The sequence below is a fragment of the Colletotrichum destructivum genome, chromosome 3 (genome assembly GCF_034447905.1).
Source record: "Colletotrichum destructivum chromosome 3, complete sequence".
Lineage (NCBI taxonomy): Eukaryota > Fungi > Ascomycota > Sordariomycetes > Glomerellales > Glomerellaceae > Colletotrichum > Colletotrichum destructivum.
The window spans coordinates 5,627,612-5,643,816 of NC_085898.1; the positions used below are offsets into that span (position 1 = coordinate 5,627,612).

The 16,205-nt window shown below is 54.8% G+C and overlaps 8 protein-coding genes across 8 annotated transcripts; 4 read left to right on the forward strand and 4 right to left on the reverse strand.

Moving 5' to 3' along the window:
* Window positions 1–432: 432 nt before the first annotated feature.
* CDEST_05830 (Putative FYVE zinc finger, Zinc finger, FYVE/PHD-type, Zinc finger, RING/FYVE/PHD-type) lies at window positions 433–2,618 on the reverse strand (the record flags this gene model as incomplete). Its single annotated transcript, XM_062921989.1, has 3 exons — window positions 433–2,200; window positions 2,264–2,286; window positions 2,340–2,618. The coding sequence occupies 3 exons, from the start codon at window positions 2,616–2,618 to the stop codon at window positions 433–435; spliced, it is 2,070 nt and encodes a 689-aa protein (XP_062778040.1).
* A 746-nt stretch (window positions 2,619–3,364) lies between these two features.
* Window positions 3,365–4,904, forward strand: CDEST_05831 (Putative siroheme biosynthesis protein Met8). Its single transcript, XM_062921990.1, has 3 exons — window positions 3,365–3,654; window positions 3,773–4,254; window positions 4,313–4,904. Exons 1-3 carry the CDS (start codon window positions 3,457–3,459, stop codon window positions 4,506–4,508), a joined length of 876 nt encoding a protein of 291 aa, XP_062778041.1. The 5' UTR covers window positions 3,365–3,456; the 3' UTR covers window positions 4,509–4,904.
* Window positions 4,905–4,953: 49 nt separating this feature from the next.
* Window positions 4,954–7,695, forward strand: CDEST_05832 (Putative centromere subunit L). The gene has a single exon (XM_062921991.1). It carries the CDS (start codon window positions 5,572–5,574, stop codon window positions 6,862–6,864), a length of 1,293 nt encoding a protein of 430 aa, XP_062778042.1. The 5' UTR covers window positions 4,954–5,571; the 3' UTR covers window positions 6,865–7,695.
* A 4-nt stretch (window positions 7,696–7,699) lies between these two features.
* Window positions 7,700–9,244, forward strand: CDEST_05833 (Putative glycoside hydrolase family 10 domain, glycoside hydrolase superfamily). The gene is made up of 3 exons (XM_062921992.1): window positions 7,700–8,554; window positions 8,626–8,860; window positions 8,947–9,244. The coding sequence occupies exons 1-3, from the start codon at window positions 8,105–8,107 to the stop codon at window positions 9,240–9,242; spliced, it is 981 nt and encodes a 326-aa protein (XP_062778043.1). The 5' UTR covers window positions 7,700–8,104; the 3' UTR covers window positions 9,243–9,244.
* Window positions 9,245–9,880: 636 nt separating this feature from the next.
* On the forward strand, window positions 9,881–11,303 carry CDEST_05834 (Putative protein kinase; the record flags this gene model as incomplete). Its single annotated transcript, XM_062921993.1, has 3 exons — window positions 9,881–10,107; window positions 10,178–10,518; window positions 10,615–11,303. The coding sequence occupies 3 exons, from the start codon at window positions 9,881–9,883 to the stop codon at window positions 11,301–11,303; spliced, it is 1,257 nt and encodes a 418-aa protein (XP_062778044.1).
* A 628-nt stretch (window positions 11,304–11,931) lies between these two features.
* On the reverse strand, window positions 11,932–12,675 carry CDEST_05835 (Putative HotDog domain superfamily protein; the record flags this gene model as incomplete). Its single annotated transcript, XM_062921994.1, has 1 exon — window positions 11,932–12,675. The coding sequence occupies one exon, from the start codon at window positions 12,673–12,675 to the stop codon at window positions 11,932–11,934; it is 744 nt and encodes a 247-aa protein (XP_062778045.1).
* A 793-nt stretch (window positions 12,676–13,468) lies between these two features.
* CDEST_05836 (Putative UDP-glucuronosyl/UDP-glucosyltransferase) lies at window positions 13,469–14,785 on the reverse strand (the record flags this gene model as incomplete). Its single annotated transcript, XM_062921995.1, has 1 exon — window positions 13,469–14,785. The coding sequence occupies one exon, from the start codon at window positions 14,783–14,785 to the stop codon at window positions 13,469–13,471; it is 1,317 nt and encodes a 438-aa protein (XP_062778046.1).
* Window positions 14,786–15,221: 436 nt separating this feature from the next.
* Window positions 15,222–16,055, reverse strand: CDEST_05837 (uncharacterized protein; the record flags this gene model as incomplete). The annotated part of the gene is made up of 1 exon (XM_062921996.1): window positions 15,222–16,055. One exon carries the CDS (start codon window positions 16,053–16,055, stop codon window positions 15,222–15,224), a length of 834 nt encoding a protein of 277 aa, XP_062778047.1.
* Between the last annotated feature and the right edge of the window lie 150 nt (window positions 16,056–16,205).

A 16,205-nucleotide genomic window follows, 5' to 3' on the forward strand; every position in this document is an offset into this window, starting at 1 on the left:
ATGCGCGAAGGAGTGAATGGATTGGAGTATCTCATGATTCTTGATGGGATTCAGCAAGAGTTTACTTCAATTCGAGTTGGCTTCGAAAAGACACTGTATCGAGAAAGAGGCAGAAGAAGAAAAACCAAGAAGAAAATCTCTTGGAAATGTATTCGAAGGGTCGGGAATCTTGGCTTCAAACTTGCCGGCGTGCCAACAACACCATGGAAACCGAATTACCTGAATGTGAATGAAAAACTTCGCCAGCCGCAGTGAAGAAAATTAAAAGAGAAAAAAAAGGTAAAAAAAGATAGCGCCCCCATGTGCGCTGGTTTCCCAACCACGTCTTTGGTTTTGATTCCCTGCAAACGCCCTGCAATGCTGTTGCTCCGAGATACTTATCTGTTACAGAAAAAGAAAATATCGCTTCCTCTCTCTCTCCTCATGCCCTCCTCACCGCGCCAGGCCGGACGCGTACAGACCTTCCCACCGCTCCTCGACGCCGCCAACCATCTTCTTAGCTCTTTCGATCTCCCGGTCGAGCTCTTCTACGTTGCGTGTCAAAGCGCTGACCTCCTCGAACCGCCGGGCATCCCGCGCGGCGTCCACCATCTGCTGTACCATGAAACGCTGCTCCTCAAGAACCACTAGACGCTCGCGCGCCTCCTTCTCCTCTGTTTCGAGCGCCGACACAGCGGTACTGGTCTCGCTGGCCTGGCTCGCCGTTTCCGACTCGGCCAGCTCCTGGTTGCGGAGGGGCGAAAGGTGGAGAGACGATGACGACCCGTTGACGCTGCCCGACTGGAGAGCGCGAAGGCGTGATGACTGAGACGATCGAGCCCGAAGGATTTGCGGGACCGACTTTAATGTCAGCATGTGGGTGTGTAGAAACGACGAGGCCGCGGCGTAAACGGCTTGCTGGAGACGGAGCTGGGTTTTGGATGTTGTTTTCATGTCACGCAGGCGGCGCGCGGCCATGTCGTACTTTGTGAATGCATCGGTAAGACGTTTGCGAATCTTGGACGCCTCTTGGATCTGGGCGTGGGTCGGTGGCGCCTTGGAGATATCTGATCCGTCCTCTCCCTCTGGCTGCAGTGCAAGCAAAGTCCGCTGGAAAATGGGCATGAGCTGGCGGATACCACGTTCGAACTGGCGCAACGTCTCGTACGCGCGTTGGTCTGGCGGTTTGTGCACGAGGGTCGCCGCAAAGTCGCGCTTCGAGAATATCGTGTGGTTGCAGCCCCGGCACATGCGGACGTCGACGCTTAGCTGGCCAGGCTGCGCTGTCGTCGGAGGCTTTTCCGTTGCCGGGCTCGTTGCTGGGGCTGTTAGACGCGGTGCTCGTGACGATCCCGAAGCATGAGACTCACGACTGGCTATGCTCAAGCCCACTTCACTCGAGCAGCCTGTAAGTGGATCGGCGCAAACCACGCGACCGCATATTCGGCAATGGTGTCTCCTAAAGGTCCATGACCCGAACTCTTGCTGGCAGAACGGACACTGTGTGACGGAGGCGTCATCTTCCCAGGTCACGACCGACTGCTCCAGCAGCTTCCTCTGGCTCTTTTGGCCCGTCAACGTCGCCACGGGCGAGAGCAGGTTTCCGCCGTTGGTCGTAACGTCTTCGGGCGCATTCGCAAGCAGCTGCGTCAGCTTGGTCAAGCGCTTTTCCAGCCTAGCCGCTTCGAGGTTCTGCCTCTCCACCCTCTTCCGTCGCATTTCGGCAAAGGCCGATGTGTGGTCCACCAGGACACCGTTGTGGTCGTTGTAGCCATCTCTCGACTTGTAACACGTCTCGCACACTCTGACCCAGTATCCCCGCACAGGATCGTGCTGCGCAGACCGCGAAAGCCGCATCTGATACATGGTGTGTTCCTCGCAGAACAGCCTCCCGCAGTTCCGGCAGTTTATGCTCCCGTTGACGGCTCCGAGCCCCTTGGCGCATGTCGGATCGGTGCATCGGTCGTTGCTCGTTTGGCGCTGCCAATGCGACCTGGTAATGAGCTCATCCGGGTCGATGGGGCCTTCGACGAGCTTCGCTACGGCGGGCGGGGCAACCGGCATGGACTCGTTGGATTCGAACACGTCCAAGCCTCGGAGCTTCTGGTTGATGATAGATAACGGCTGGAACCGCTTGGCCTTGAGGACCTGCTTATCGAACCACGTGCGGACCTCATCCTGCTCGACCTCGGGTAGTTCTTGGTGGTTGTCGTCAATGTGTCTGAGAGTTAAGGGGGGTCAGGGACTAAAGTTCAGCGGCGCAAGAATGGTTGGCCATGTTCACCTGTTTAGTTGAAGCAGCGTCAACTACGGTCCGGGTGTCAGCAAAGCATGACGATCAAGACAGGGTGTCTACTGACCATCTCCTCCTCGCATATCGGGCAGACCAGCTTCGAGCCGGCGGTGGCAGTACGCGAAGGCCCGCCAACGCTGATATTTGATGTGAGATCCTGGGCAAAGTCGGGCAGGGGGCTCGAGACTGGGGGCGAGGCGGAAGACGAGTTGAGAGACAGGGTGCTTTCGGAGGGAGCAAAGGGACTCGGAGTGCGTCGATGGCCCTGGACTGCGGGAGGCGTAGGAGGGGCGAGGCCCTTGCCGCTGCCCAAGATGCGACCGCCTCCCAGCTTGCGGCCGGACATGGTGGAGGAGAGGCGATAGCTACGAGATCATCAAAGACGGCGGGCGGCAATGAACGGTTGTCGATGACGAGGGCGAGGAGAGGTCGAGGTTGGTGCAACCCGAGTGGGGAGAGAGTGTGTTTGTATGTATATCGAGGGAGGAGGGAGAAGGAGGAGGGGGTGGGAGAGTTGATGTCGAGACACACACGACGTGCAGATGGCAGATGCCAGTGCGAGGTGCGATGGTTCAGTTCGTCCTCGACGCTACGTTGGCCCGGGTTGGTTCCAGTGGTTCCAGGTCCAGTTCCAGGTCCAGTTCCAGGCTCCCGTGCAGCCGTCAGGCCCTTTCCCTGCCACTTAGGAGCAGCGGTGGGCAGATCGGCGGATTGGCGGATTGCAGGCAAACAGGGCGGTGGGAGGGGAGGAGCCCGAGAGCAGCAGCAGCAGAGAAGTACGAATGCCTAGGTACTAAGGTGTAAGTACCTAGTAGTGCAGGAACAGGGGTTGCTTCGGGGGCAGAGGAACGCATTCGGCGGGAGTGATGCTAAAGACATTACAAGACACACCTAGGTAGGTACCTGATGACGCGCTAGCGATGCCGCTAAGCGAGACACGGGCAAAGAGGATCCACAAACAAGGGACAGGCGGGGCAGAGTCGGTGCCGCCAGATATGCGAGTACGCCGTTCTCAGAACTAGAAGCATAGATGAAACGAAGTACCTTTTTATCGTGCAGACCGCCATGACATCTACAGCACGTCCCTTTAGCGGGGTGCCCAGCCTTATCGACCGTCACTGACTCTTATCGCCCCGATCGGTTTTTGGTTCTCGCTGCTGTTGCTTCTGCTGCTGCTGCATCTCATGAAAAAAGCCGCCCGAGAATTGGATTGTCTCCGTCAACAAACACAAGTGCGCGCACACTCGACCAGCTCGGTATACCACCCCATCATGGCCGACAAGTCCAAGACAAAGAAGTTTCCCGAAGTGCAGGGCGGTGGGAGTCTCATTCTAGCCTGGCGCATCAAAGACAAGAAGGTCTTGGTCGTCGGCGGCGGAGAGGTATGTGACTCCGGCTACTTCTACTCCTCCCACCTCTCCCACTACTCCGATTCGGGCGACGCAGCACATGCTCTCGAGATGCTTCTTTTGTGATACTGATCCTCCCCGCCTCGACTAGGTCGCCGCCGGCCGTATTCTCAATTGCCTCGATGCCGACGCCAAAGTCACCGTGGTCTGCCCGGCCTCGGGCCTCAACCCTGAAGTGGCACACCGAGTCGAGCACGCGCAGGTCACCCACGTCGATCGCCTCTTCGAACCCTCCGACCTCGATGGCGCAGACATGGTCCTCGTCGCCATTGACGACCCCGCCGCCTCCACGACGATCTGGAAGTTGTGCAAGGAACGCAGGATACCCGCCAACATTGCCGACGTGCCTCCGGAGTGCGATTTTTACTTTGGCAGCGTCCACCGCGACGGCCCGCTGCAGATCATGGTTAGCACCAATGGCAAGGGACCCAGGCTGGCCGCCATTATTCGGCGGCAAATTGCCAAGTCGCTCCCCAAAAACGCCGGCAATGCCATTGAGGCCATCGGTACACTGAGAGCGAAGCTGCGCAAGATTGCTCCGAACCCGGAGGAGAGCCCCAAGCGGATGGGATGGTGCGTTTCCACTCGCCGTAAAATGATGATGCAAATTATGCTTACGTACGATGTGTAGGATGATCAAGGTCAGCAACAAGTACGACTGGAACGAATTCTGCGATCTCACCGACGAGGACATGGAGAACCTCCTCACATTTTATGCTGGCGGCCAGGTGCCCACCATCGACGATCTCCTGGCCATGAGGAAAACCCCCGGCTTCAATGTAAACGACGTGTTCGACGGGTCCTTCGGCTTCTGCGTGGGTGTCTGAATACGAGGCATTTACAGACAGTACATGTGCACATAGGGTATCTACAAACGGATATGGGTGTTTTGAGCGATATACGGCGTCATTCCATTGGGGTTATACATCTGGGATGCTTCGTTGGCGGCATCTCACGGCTTGAGAAAAGAAAACGTTTATCTGTAAATAAAGACATGGCGTAACATGGCATAACAGGCGGCCTACGGGGTATGGTTGGAATCAGTGGACGGAGAAATACTTGAAGCAAACGCTGACGTATTATGATGACCGACGTGAATTACACTTCAGCCGCGGAAATGCGACCTGCGAGCACAGAAACAAGGCCGAGATCGGAGCATAATGCCGATGATTCTCGTAAAATAAAAGTAGGCCATGCAGGCCATAGGCTAACTCTGCCCGTTTTCCATGCGCTCACGAGTCTTGACGGGGAGTATATTCCACGGCAACGGGGCTGTCGGCGCTCCTTGTAAGGGTGGCACTCGGATCAGGAACCACGGAACCGGCTCCGGTGGGGGGACCCACACACGGCCGGTCAGATCAAGTCCGAAATGAGCTGGGAACACTGAATTGCTATCGCCTGTAGTACAAAGTATTTCCACATAACCGGACCTAACTTAATTCTGAGTCGTTTGGCCGTTTCTCATACCCTCCACCTGTCTAAATAACGCGCAGATCAGTCGTAGGCTTTCTCGGAGGTGCGCCGTTGAGTCCCATTGACTTTGGTGGATGATGAATGAACATCTGCCAGCTGGTGCCACTCGCACTCCAACTTGGGCGCTTCCATCTTCCCATCTTCACATCATCGCATCCTTAGACGACCACCCAGCTACTCGCTTTGATTCCCGCCGCGCATTTGCGATTCACACCCAAAACCACCATATCGACGCGTTTTACTCTCCGTAAAAACCGAAACGACCACTTTCCGTCTTCCGCGACCACTCATTGTCGATCCCACACGCGTCAAGACCCCCCGCCCTTAAGTCCCCCACCTCCGCGACCACGGCGATCTTTCACCATACGATAACTACCTTCAAGTCTGACGAGTTGCCCTCCCATTCAATCTGCCACGATGCCTCCTCGCGGTCGCAAACGAGCGGCAGAGGCTGAGCCCGAACCACGACCCGAGAGACTCTCCCCTTCGTCCCTGGGGGACCGTGAGCCGCCGCCTCCCTTCTTCAACACTACCTTTTCCACTCACCGCGCATCACCCCTCTACGTCGGCACCAACACTCTCACTTTTCTGCGGTTGCAAACGCTATCGCAACGTCTGCGCGACACCCTCGTAGGAGACGTCGTTAGAGGTGTGCAGGTCGACTTGGGAGATGGTGACAGCTCGCTTGGGCGCGCCGGACCCTTGGAGAAGGTCGGTATTCGCTGGGTCACGGTTGACGCGTTGCTGGGTGGCACAGATGATGCAGATGTCGACTTGAGTCGCGATATGAGCAGTGACGCGACGGATGGCGGCGATGCGGAACGCAAGAAGAGGGGCCTGGTGTTCGAGATCCGATACGAGAACGCCTTGTGTACGGCTGTGCTGCTGCCAGCGCTCTTCGACCAGGCGGAGGATGGGCAGCAAGACGGTCTCAAGTCGACGAGCAGCATACATATACCGGGACTGCTTTCCGAAAGCGGTTCGAGGAAGGACAGGCACTTTCTGCGTCTGCCTCTCCTGCTCTTGCGCATGCCTGCGCCCCTCAAGACCGTCATCGTTGACTTCCTCTCGAGCACGTTCGATTGTCGCATCAGCCCTATGCGCCTGGGCACGAGGCGTCTCACGGCCGCGTGGGAGAGGTGGATCGCAGATGCCGGGCTTCCCTCACGGGGCCCTCTAGCCAAAGACATGGTTCTCACCTTGGGTTTCTACGTCCCGTCTCCCGACACCGGCGACGGTAACGATGATCAGCCTTCGGAGGGGCTTGGGATCAAATCCATCGACGTCATCATCCCGGCCGAGGAATTACGGCGGTTCGCGAGAGAAGGCAAGGTACTTGCGAGTTCGAGGGCCAAGAATGGTGAGGCCACCGAGCGGAAAGTACTTAGCCAGGGCTACGAAAGCGACCAGAGGCAGAGGAAGCGGCTGGCCGGCGGCAAGGCCGACGAAGGATGGGGATGGATCGACGACGGCGACGAGAAGAAGCAGGAGCCGTTCCTGCGCGCCTTGGGCGCTTACTTGGACAAGCACCTCGCCCTCGACCTCTTCCATCCTGGAGTGAGAGTCACCAAGATCGCCTGCGGCGGGTTCGTGCTCGCAGAAGGACGGGTCAAGGTCTTTGTGCCGCCGAACGACGACGACAACGACGACCAAGTATACCCGCCTGTCAAAAATCTGGTCGAAGACCTCATCACCAGCGCAGTGTCATGAGTTGTCAGGAGAACGCCTGTCATCTGAGTCATACCTCGACGACTAGGACGGAGAATCAGAACACAATCAATAAACAACGCTCCTGGAAGACATGGAGGGGGCGATGAGACACCGCGGCAGTTGGCAGGGCTATGCTTCTCTCACACCCAAGCTCCAGTCGCTGTGTTTCTCGGCCAAGAGGAAGACAAGATGAAGCTCATGTATTGCCGCAAGATTGCCGTCCGCCTTGGCGAACAGCACCCCACCAGATCGGCTTGATCATCTCCCGGCAGCACGATCACTCTTCTTCCTCGATTGGACCGCATGTACATGACTTCAGCCACTGGCTCATCCAAGCGAAGATGTTCCCCATTATCCAACACAGCTCGTGACAGTGGGAAGAGCAGAAGGCGAACGGCATCAATCTGGAACACGCGTGCACAAAGAAGGAAACCATGGCGCAGGCCGTCAGCCTCCGCCCAATCTCTGCTTGTCAGAAATATGGATGAATAACCTCGGATAACAAACAATCGACTACGGCTAAGCATCCAGGGTGTCATTCCGTGCCTGCTGGGGCAAAGCTCGGAAAACTCGGGACTTCGCGATACTCGGATACCACTCTAATGGCCTCACTGTCAGCCGCACCAGTAGTAGCAGCTTGCAATCTATCTGAAATCCATCATACACTCACCACCACCACATAGAACGACACGTTCTCGCTGAGCTCGTTACGCCACGCGCTTGTTAATTGAATTCTCCTCCTGGCTAATATGACTGCCGCATGCACCCCAGAAGACAGGGTCATTCAGCCGCCAGCCGCCCCCTGGTTTTGCCCTCCCTCCCCGCAAACCAGGGGAATTCCCGTTTTTCCAAATTAGGCGGCGCGTGCACCCCCTGAGTCGATCAATGACACCCTGTCTGCCACCATCATGGCCTGCCACCATCAAGCTTGACCTTCCACAATGGGCTGCGGATCTGGTGGTTGCGAAGTGCGAGCCTCTCGTTTGGCCTTGGGCCGTATCCGAGTAACGAGAGTAGGCTCCATCATGTACACAGGATCCAAGAGGGGCCACTCCTATCATTCTGTGAATGTGCTTTGCGCAATGGATAGGGAGCTTCCGTCTCATGAACGAGGTGGGTTCACCAAGTATAAAGACTGCATCTCGGAAAGTTTTGACACCACCAGTCTTACCCTCATCGACCCAAGTCGCTCACTCTTTTCTATACTTGATCAAGTTCAGTCCGTACCCCATCGTCCGCCATGAAGTTCTCTCTGAGCGTTGTCTGCCTCCTGGCGCCCATCACCGTTCTCGCGGCGCCCCTCGAGGAGCGGCAAGCCTCGCAGAGCATCGACCGGCTCATCAAGGCCAAGGGCAAGCAGTACTACGGCACGTGCAGCGACCAGGGCCGCCTGACATCCGGCCGCAATGCCGACATCATCAAGGCCAATTTCGGCCAGATCACGCCCGAGAACTCGATGAAGTGGGACCAGATCGAGCCGAACCGTGGCCAGTTCAACTGGGCCGGTCCAGACTACCTCGTGGACTTCGCCCAGAAGAACGGTAAGCTCGTCCGTGGCCACACGCTGGTCTGGCACTCGCAGCTCGCTGGCTGGGTAAACAACGTCCGGGACCGGGCCGGTCTGACCCAGGTCATCGAGTCTCACATCAAGGCGGTTGTCGGCCGGTACAAGGGCAAGATCTACCACTGGGTGAGTTTCCTTTCCGTCTCATGCTTGTAGAAAAGCCAATGAAGAAAGTAGATTTGCTAACACCCAACTAGGACGTCGTCAACGAGATCTTCAACGAGGACGGATCCCTCCGCTCGTCCGTCTTCTCACAGGTGCTGGGCGAGGACTTTGTTGGCATCGCCTTCCGAGCCGCTAGGGCCGCCGACCCGAACGCCAAGCTGTACATCAACGACTACAATCTCGATCAGGCCAGCTACGCCAAGACGCAGGCCATGGCCCGCAAGGTCAAGGAGTGGATCGGCAAGGGCATCCCCATTGACGGCATCGGTAAGTTGTTCATCTCGGACAGAGCTTTTACGCTTGAGCTTGAGGATCTAGACGGCTCTTACAACATACTAACTACACGCTCACAGGCTCCCAAGCCCATCTCCAGGCCAACCAGGGCGGCAACGCCCTCGGCGCCCTGCAGACTCTTGCCGGCAGCGGCGTCAAGGAGGTTGCCATCACAGAGCTCGACATCGTCGGTGCCAGCACCAACGACTACACCGCCGTCACGCGCGCCTGTCTACAGGTCCCCCAGTGCGTCGGCATCACCGTCTGGGGCGTGCGCGACCCGGACAGCTGGCGCGCGCAGAACAACCCGCTGCTGTTCGATGCCAACTGGAACCCCAAGGCGGCCTACAATGCTGTCGTTCAGGCTTTGCAGTGAACCCTTGCGATGAGACTGTTGGTTTTTGGGGGACGAGAGAGGGGGGGGATGAGGGGGGTTGAACGTTTGATTCGAGCTGCTTCCGTTGTTGGTTTCGTGTAAAAACTTGCTTTTTTGGCTCTTCTGCCGTATATATGACAATGGAAAGAAAACTAGGTCTTCTTCCACTCCTCGGTTTTCTTACTTCTCTGCTCAAGAGAACGTCCAAGTGAACCACCTCAGCCAATCCGGTCGGGAGGTAATCAGGGGAGAAGTCAAGCTTCTTGGCAGGCCTAGGTAACAAAGTGATCCATCAATAGGGCACACTATGTCCGCTCAACGTTCTGCAGACAACGGCTTTCACTGCCGGCTTTCGAAGACTGTGAAGTTTGGATTCTAAAGTCAATCATACACCATACTTGCGGCACGGCGACATGCATTCTCTTGGTCCCCGGGTCTATCTAGCCAATCATGACCTTTCCACGTGTCTATTCAGTTGCTGCAGGAACATTTCTTCAGCGGTATTCATCCGGTGGTCACCTCTTCTGCTTGCTCTTCGCCTTCTCCAACGTCAGAAACAATACACTCTGTCTGGGCGCCTTCTACCCCCCCTTCAAGTCTTCTAAGTTCGCCTGATTGAGGTAATTTTGGTTGAAAACATGTCGGCCGGCCAAATCTCATCGTCGATCCTTCCCCCGCCTTCGCCTTCCCCAGGCCAATGCGATGCCAGCCCTCGCGATATAGAAGAGGGAAGAGATGCATACAGGCCGGGTGGGTTCCATCCCGTCTACATTGGCGACGTCTACCACGACCGATACGAGGTATTGAACAAGATCGGCTATGGCGCTTACTCCACTGTCTGGCTTGTCAACGACAAAAAGACACCGTACGTTGTTCCTCGTACAGACGGGATAGTCCCCGACTCTGCCGCATGGCAAAAGCTGACTGCACATTAGAGAAGGCGAAGCTCGCAAATTCTTCGCCCTCAAAGTTCTCAGTGCCGAATGCTATGGCGCAGAAAAGGACATCTTTGAGAGGGAGATTTTGAAGAGCTTGAGAGATGGAGACCGGAAGCAGCTCGGATACTCACACGTCTGCCACCTAGTCGATGACTTTGAGCACGAGGGTTCCAACGGTACTCACGTATGCCTTGTCTTCGAGCTCATCGGTGAGACCCTGCGAAGCTTTGGGGCTTGGTTCCCCGACAGCATGATCTCTAACCAGGTGATGCGGCGCTTCACTATTCAACTGCTACTGGTTCTGGATTTCGCCCACGAGCACAATGTAATCCATACTGGTAGGCTGTTCCCTGTCAGCTTTTCGACTTCAAGGCTTCCCCCCCATTCACCCCTTCCCATTGTCTCATAATGGCGTCTGGCTCCCACCTCAACAGATATCCAACCAAGCAACATCTTTGTCAAGTTGAGGGACTACACCCTGATCGAGTCCGGCTACCTGGTCAAGGTACCCATTCCACAGCAGGACCGTGCCGAAGAAAAGTACACTGTCGTGCCCTCTCGCCCCCTGCCTCAATACTACTTCAACGAAGACGACAGGTTCGACCACTTCGACATCGCTCTGGGTGACTGGGGCGTTTCGAGCTGGGCAGACAAGCACCTCACCGAGAAGATCCAGCCTGTCGCTCTCCGCGCACCCGAGGTCCTGATCGGAGCCCCTTGGGATGCAGCCGTCGATATGTGGAACCTCGGGGCCATCGTCCTGGAACTATTCCTCGCGGTTCGCATGTTCAGCGGGGCGGTCCCTCCGCACGGGCACTACGAGCTCAAGCAGCATTTGGCAGAGGTGGTGAATCTCTTTGGCCCGTTTCCCAAGGCACTGCTCGACAAGGGAGACAAAGACATCGTCGAGGCCGTGTTTGACGATCAAGGAATGATCAAAGGGTTGCCTCCGTCATCCATGGACACTCTGGATTATCTGCCAGACTATTTCCCTCCCGAAATGGATGCAGATATCGGGGGCGAGTTCATTGCCTTCATGCAGTCATTGATGAAGATCGATCCTGCAGAGCGCCCATCGCCTGAAGACGTCCTCCGGGGACCTTGGCTACGTGCAATAAAGTAGGCCCTAGGTGTTTGTGCATAGCCCTTAGTTCCAGATAGATAAAACCCCCTTTGTTGTTCGAAGCAAGTTGAAAATTCAAGGCGGCTACGTTGTCGTTGAGACTCTGAGGTGACATTCCGGGTGATGGGATAGCTGACAGTCAACATTGCTTTCATTCAGTCTTTTGTGCGTAAGCTGGCCTCGCCTTGCCTCAAACTCAGTTTAATTTATGACAATGAAAAGGAAACTAGTTTTCTTCACTACTTGACTTTTCTATGTCGAGTTCGAAAAAGATGCGCTGCAGTGCACAGGATCGTGTCTAAATGGTCACAATCCAACCGAATTCAGCCAAGAAGCATTTAGAAGAGCATAGAAGCAAGCACTTAAGCCTGGGCAGCTAGCTGATCTATCAATAGATGTAAATAATCTCACATTCCCAACATCACCAGTTGTGGATGATCTTCCCTACTTTCCAGAGCTGTTCACTTCCCTGGGTGTAGTTTTGCGTTTGCTTATTTTGTTTTCCTGTCTAGCAACTTGTGGGAAGGTGCCTAAGTATAAGTCAAATTCCTAACACGTGAATTGCCAGTAGAAGTTTTAAGACTGTTGTTTTGATATCACAACTTATGATAGACAGTAGCTAACTTTGCTAAAAGATGAGATCCTGGTGCCGTGCCAGCACATTGTCCCTGGTATCGTCAAACAGCGCGTGTACCGCATCCCATCCTCGGTGCAGCTGAACAATCGGCAGACTAGCTTTGCGCAGTGATTCGAGAGCTTCGAGATCGAGTCTCGTCGGTTCATGGGAGCCACAGTTTGCCTTGTCTGATACGGTGATTGACGCAAACTGCGTGTCCCTTGGACCGGAGTCACGAGTATCGCCTTGAGCGTCCAGTAGAGCCGTGGCATGGCAGGCCGAAATGGCCTGGGCGGGTGTCACTGTCAAGCGACCCTTCTTGAACACCATGCGTGTGACGCCCGACGCGAGAACTTCATGGTTCTTTTTATGCGGTTGGTCATGAGGCGACTCGCTCCCTCCCTTCTTAGCACGCTCTGTCCCCGATGCTTGACTGGAGGAGGAAGCCAAGCTGCGCTCTCGTCGGCGACTGGAAGGGACCACGAAATGAGTGATCATGTACAGCCACTTGTCGTCCCAGCTGGCGACTCTTGTCCATAGCTCGTACGTCTGTTGAGGTTTTGATGTCTTTTTGGAACACGCAAGCGACCGCGCCCACGAACAAGTTGCACCGTCCGTGCTGTGTCGTTCCCATAACATGGCGCTGAAAATTAGTCCGGTCAGGTGGGCACGCAACATGTCCAGGTCCGTGAAGTACGTCGAGTTTGACTTGTGCATGTTGAAATGGCACTCGGTCGGCGGCGATCGGGTCGTCATGACTGCGCTGAGCAACAACCAGTGTGCGGCGGGATGTCCATCGGTCTTCCGATTCGAGAGAAGGCGAGACAGGGCGTAGAAGAATCGCAGTTGTTGTCTGTTTGTCAGAATGGGAAACTGCTACGGCGATGTGGATTCTCGTGATTGATTTTTGAAAGATTTCGAGATCACTCACATGCCACACAAACGCCAAGTTTTCAACGCAGACCACTCCCAGTGGACCCAACAGGCAACTGCGTATAAAGATTCTGTCGCAGGGGGTATACCAGGCGTCCACGGTCCTCAGAGAAACGTATGCCCGCAGGATGGGCCTTCCAGAGGAGTATACTACTCATCCACTCAGATCGCCTTTTCTAGAATCCTGACAATGCAACTAGTGAGAGACTTCTTAGAATCTCTAGGATAGACTATTGAGTAGTCTAATGTATTTAAACAACTGGCTTTAACTAAATATAAACTACTGTACTTTAGCTTAGTGTCCCTAGGTTAAGATATGCCCTATTACATTAAAAAAGAACACATATTAACATCTCTTGAGATAAGAGACTTCTAATCTGATGCTAAATGTTGGTAGCAGGGAAAAATAACCTAAGCTTGATAAACTAAAGTAAGCCGCTAATTACAGAAACAGTATTTTGTTCTAGCAATTGTTAACATTCAATAGACAAAATGCATCTAGATGCTGAAAAGACGGCACTATGTGCTCCGACGTCCTTGTCTCCAGCTTATTGCTCAGCTGATATATTACAACTACTAGATAGCGCTTATACTAAAATCAATTTAGACCTAGAATCTAACTAACATATGCGTTTGATTCTTGTCTCCTACCGGCCCGTGATGCAAGCTTCTCTAGCAGGTCCGCAGCCTTCTTCGCTCCACCCAAGCCCTTAAGCTGCGAGCCAACTGTGGAAGCATTGTCCTTGTAACTCTTGTTATCCAGAATCTCGGCGATTGCGTCCCGGATCTCTTCGCCTGATGGCGCGTCTGTCTGCAGGCTCAAGCCAGCCTTGGCCCACGCAACTCTGGCGCCCACATCTGCATGGTCGGCCACTGTCCCCGCGCAGATTAGAGGAACACCGTGCTCGAGTGCTTGCATCACACCGCCGTAGCCACCGTTGGTGACCATCAGATTGCAGTGCGGCAACAGCAGGTCGTAGGGCACCCATGCCGAAATGTGAACATGCACGCGGCCGGTGCTGTGAGGTGTATGTCCGGTGTTCAACTTGACTAGGTCTACGTAGGGAGTGGCAACTACCAGGAAGACGTCGAGGTCGAGTTGATTTGAAGTCCCTAACAGCGCGTCCAACACAGGGAGGATAAGCTTCGAGGGATCGGTGACGAGGGTGCCTTGTGTGAGTCCAATGACGACCCGTGACGAGCTGTTCGACATGGTAATGTCCGTCCACCATTCCGGGGGATCTTGCCATTGTGTCGCCGTTGAGCCCGCAAGAGGTCCGATGAAGTGCGTCGTGTCGGGGACAATCTGTTCAAACTCCAGCAGAGGAGCTGATGCCTGCAGGTGCAAGAACGGGCTGTGATGCAGCCATGGCAGATCTTCGTCTTTGACGGGGGGCAATCCCAAACTTTCTCGTTGAGAGTTGATAAGTGGGAGTAGCATCTGTGGCATACAGAGGAGGCCCCCTATAGCTGACGCTGGTGGATGGCTAGCGGCTCCCGCCAGAGTGTAAAGGGGAGTTCCAGTGATGGAGGCATAGGTTGGCACTTCCCCCAAGGCGTGCAGCGCCGCAGCGCCTTGGGGAGCAAAATCGTTGAGAAGACAATCGGCGGGAAAATCAGCAAGTGCTCGACGCAGGTCGGCAACTTGGGCTACGAGCCTGTCTCCGAAGAAGGCCTTCGCGACTCCCTGCAGATCAAAGATGGGGTTCGACATCATCCTCGCATCCGAGTCTGCAACCTCCTTGGTTGCGACGAAGCGTGCCCCAGACTCGAGAATCCGAGATTCCTCGGACGGGCTCCCCAGCCAGACGACTTCATGGCCGCGCGCAATAAGCTCTTTGGCAACCGGAAGTACGATGAGAGTATGGCTTTTCTGGAAAAGAGTATGCACAAGAAACTTGTGCCTCTTCCTGTCGGACTGCTGTCGACTCATCGTGAAACCTCCCTTCTGCAAAGACGTCAGTCACTCCGCATCGTTGTGCTTAGTGGGGTGGATCATACACCTCGTGTGTTGCGTATGATGATTGACTTTGCGAGATTGTTTTCATCGGTTGCGAGAGGGAACAGTACTCAGCTTGGGGTGGGTGGTGTATCGATGGTAGAAAGAAACTACAGACAGAGTCTCAAGTGATGGGTCTTCCCGACTACGCACTCAAAGAAATCGCGGCAGTAGTGAAAGTGCGGCGATGGTCATTGGATGTTGTAACACTGTCTTGGGGAGGGACATTGTCTGTTTTTGCTTCTCTCTCGCTCTCTCTCTCTCTCTCTTTTTTTTTTTTTTTTTTTTTTTTTTAATAGTAATACGATCCGAGTCAGGGTCTCGATACCGCGACAAAGTTGTCATGCTACCTTCTGCCGCCTCGTCTCGACTAAGTTCCAAGATACGGGCTCCAAACAGCCACCCCGGCCGAGATGAGCAGAATTCCTCCAGTCATAAGCTTTCTCAACAGTATCCTGGCGTTCTGCCGGACTTCCTGTTGCTTGAGTTTCTCCATTTCCTGTCGATCGTTCGCCTTCGGAAACGTCGTGTCCGGCACAGGCACATCCAGGAAGCGGCAGAGAGGCTCCCACCCTTCGGCCACGTCAAACTCGAGGAGTCGATCCGCAGGCACGCGCTCTCTTAGCATAGTGTGATGATCACAATAAACATCCCACATCCTTGCTTTCACGCCCTGATAATCTTGTGCGCCAAACTTGCCAAGAATCATCTTGTAAATAGCCGACCAGACTTTGTAGCTCAGCAAGGATTGTACAAGCTGCAGGAGAGCTACTGGCACAAAGTCCGGAAAGATTGGTTTTAGGATGGCCTGGTCGAAGCTGGCTGCCCAAACATCGTACGGCCGCTTTGTGACGATGACCTTAGCTTCAGGATAGATGTCAAGAAGCTGTGCGGCAAAGAGTCCTGCTGGTTCAATGACAGCTTCGCACGGCGCATACAGTGCATCCCACTCTTGCCGACTGAGGCCACCTTTGCCATTGTACGTGGGGAGGTTGGGGAAGGATGCATCGGCTGCGCGGTCGAAGAATCCAAAGTCTTTCCATGGCATTGTGGAGCCTTGGTGGACATCTTGAAGGCCCAGGATGCTCAGTGCCACAGCTAGAGACGTCGTTCCAGTCCGGGGTAAACCGAGACACAAAGCTTGGAGAGGGCGGTATGGTTTTCCGTCAGCCGACGAGAATTCTGACTTTCGTGTTTGATCCATGTGGGAAGATTGGTTGTGAGAAATAGTATGCAGGCTCATGTCGAGAGGACACGAATCAACGGTTCCAAGACCCTGCTTTAAATGGAGGATTACGGTGATGCAGATATGTAGTTTCAAGCCGGAAAACGCACTGTGTCTTGTGTTTTTGCT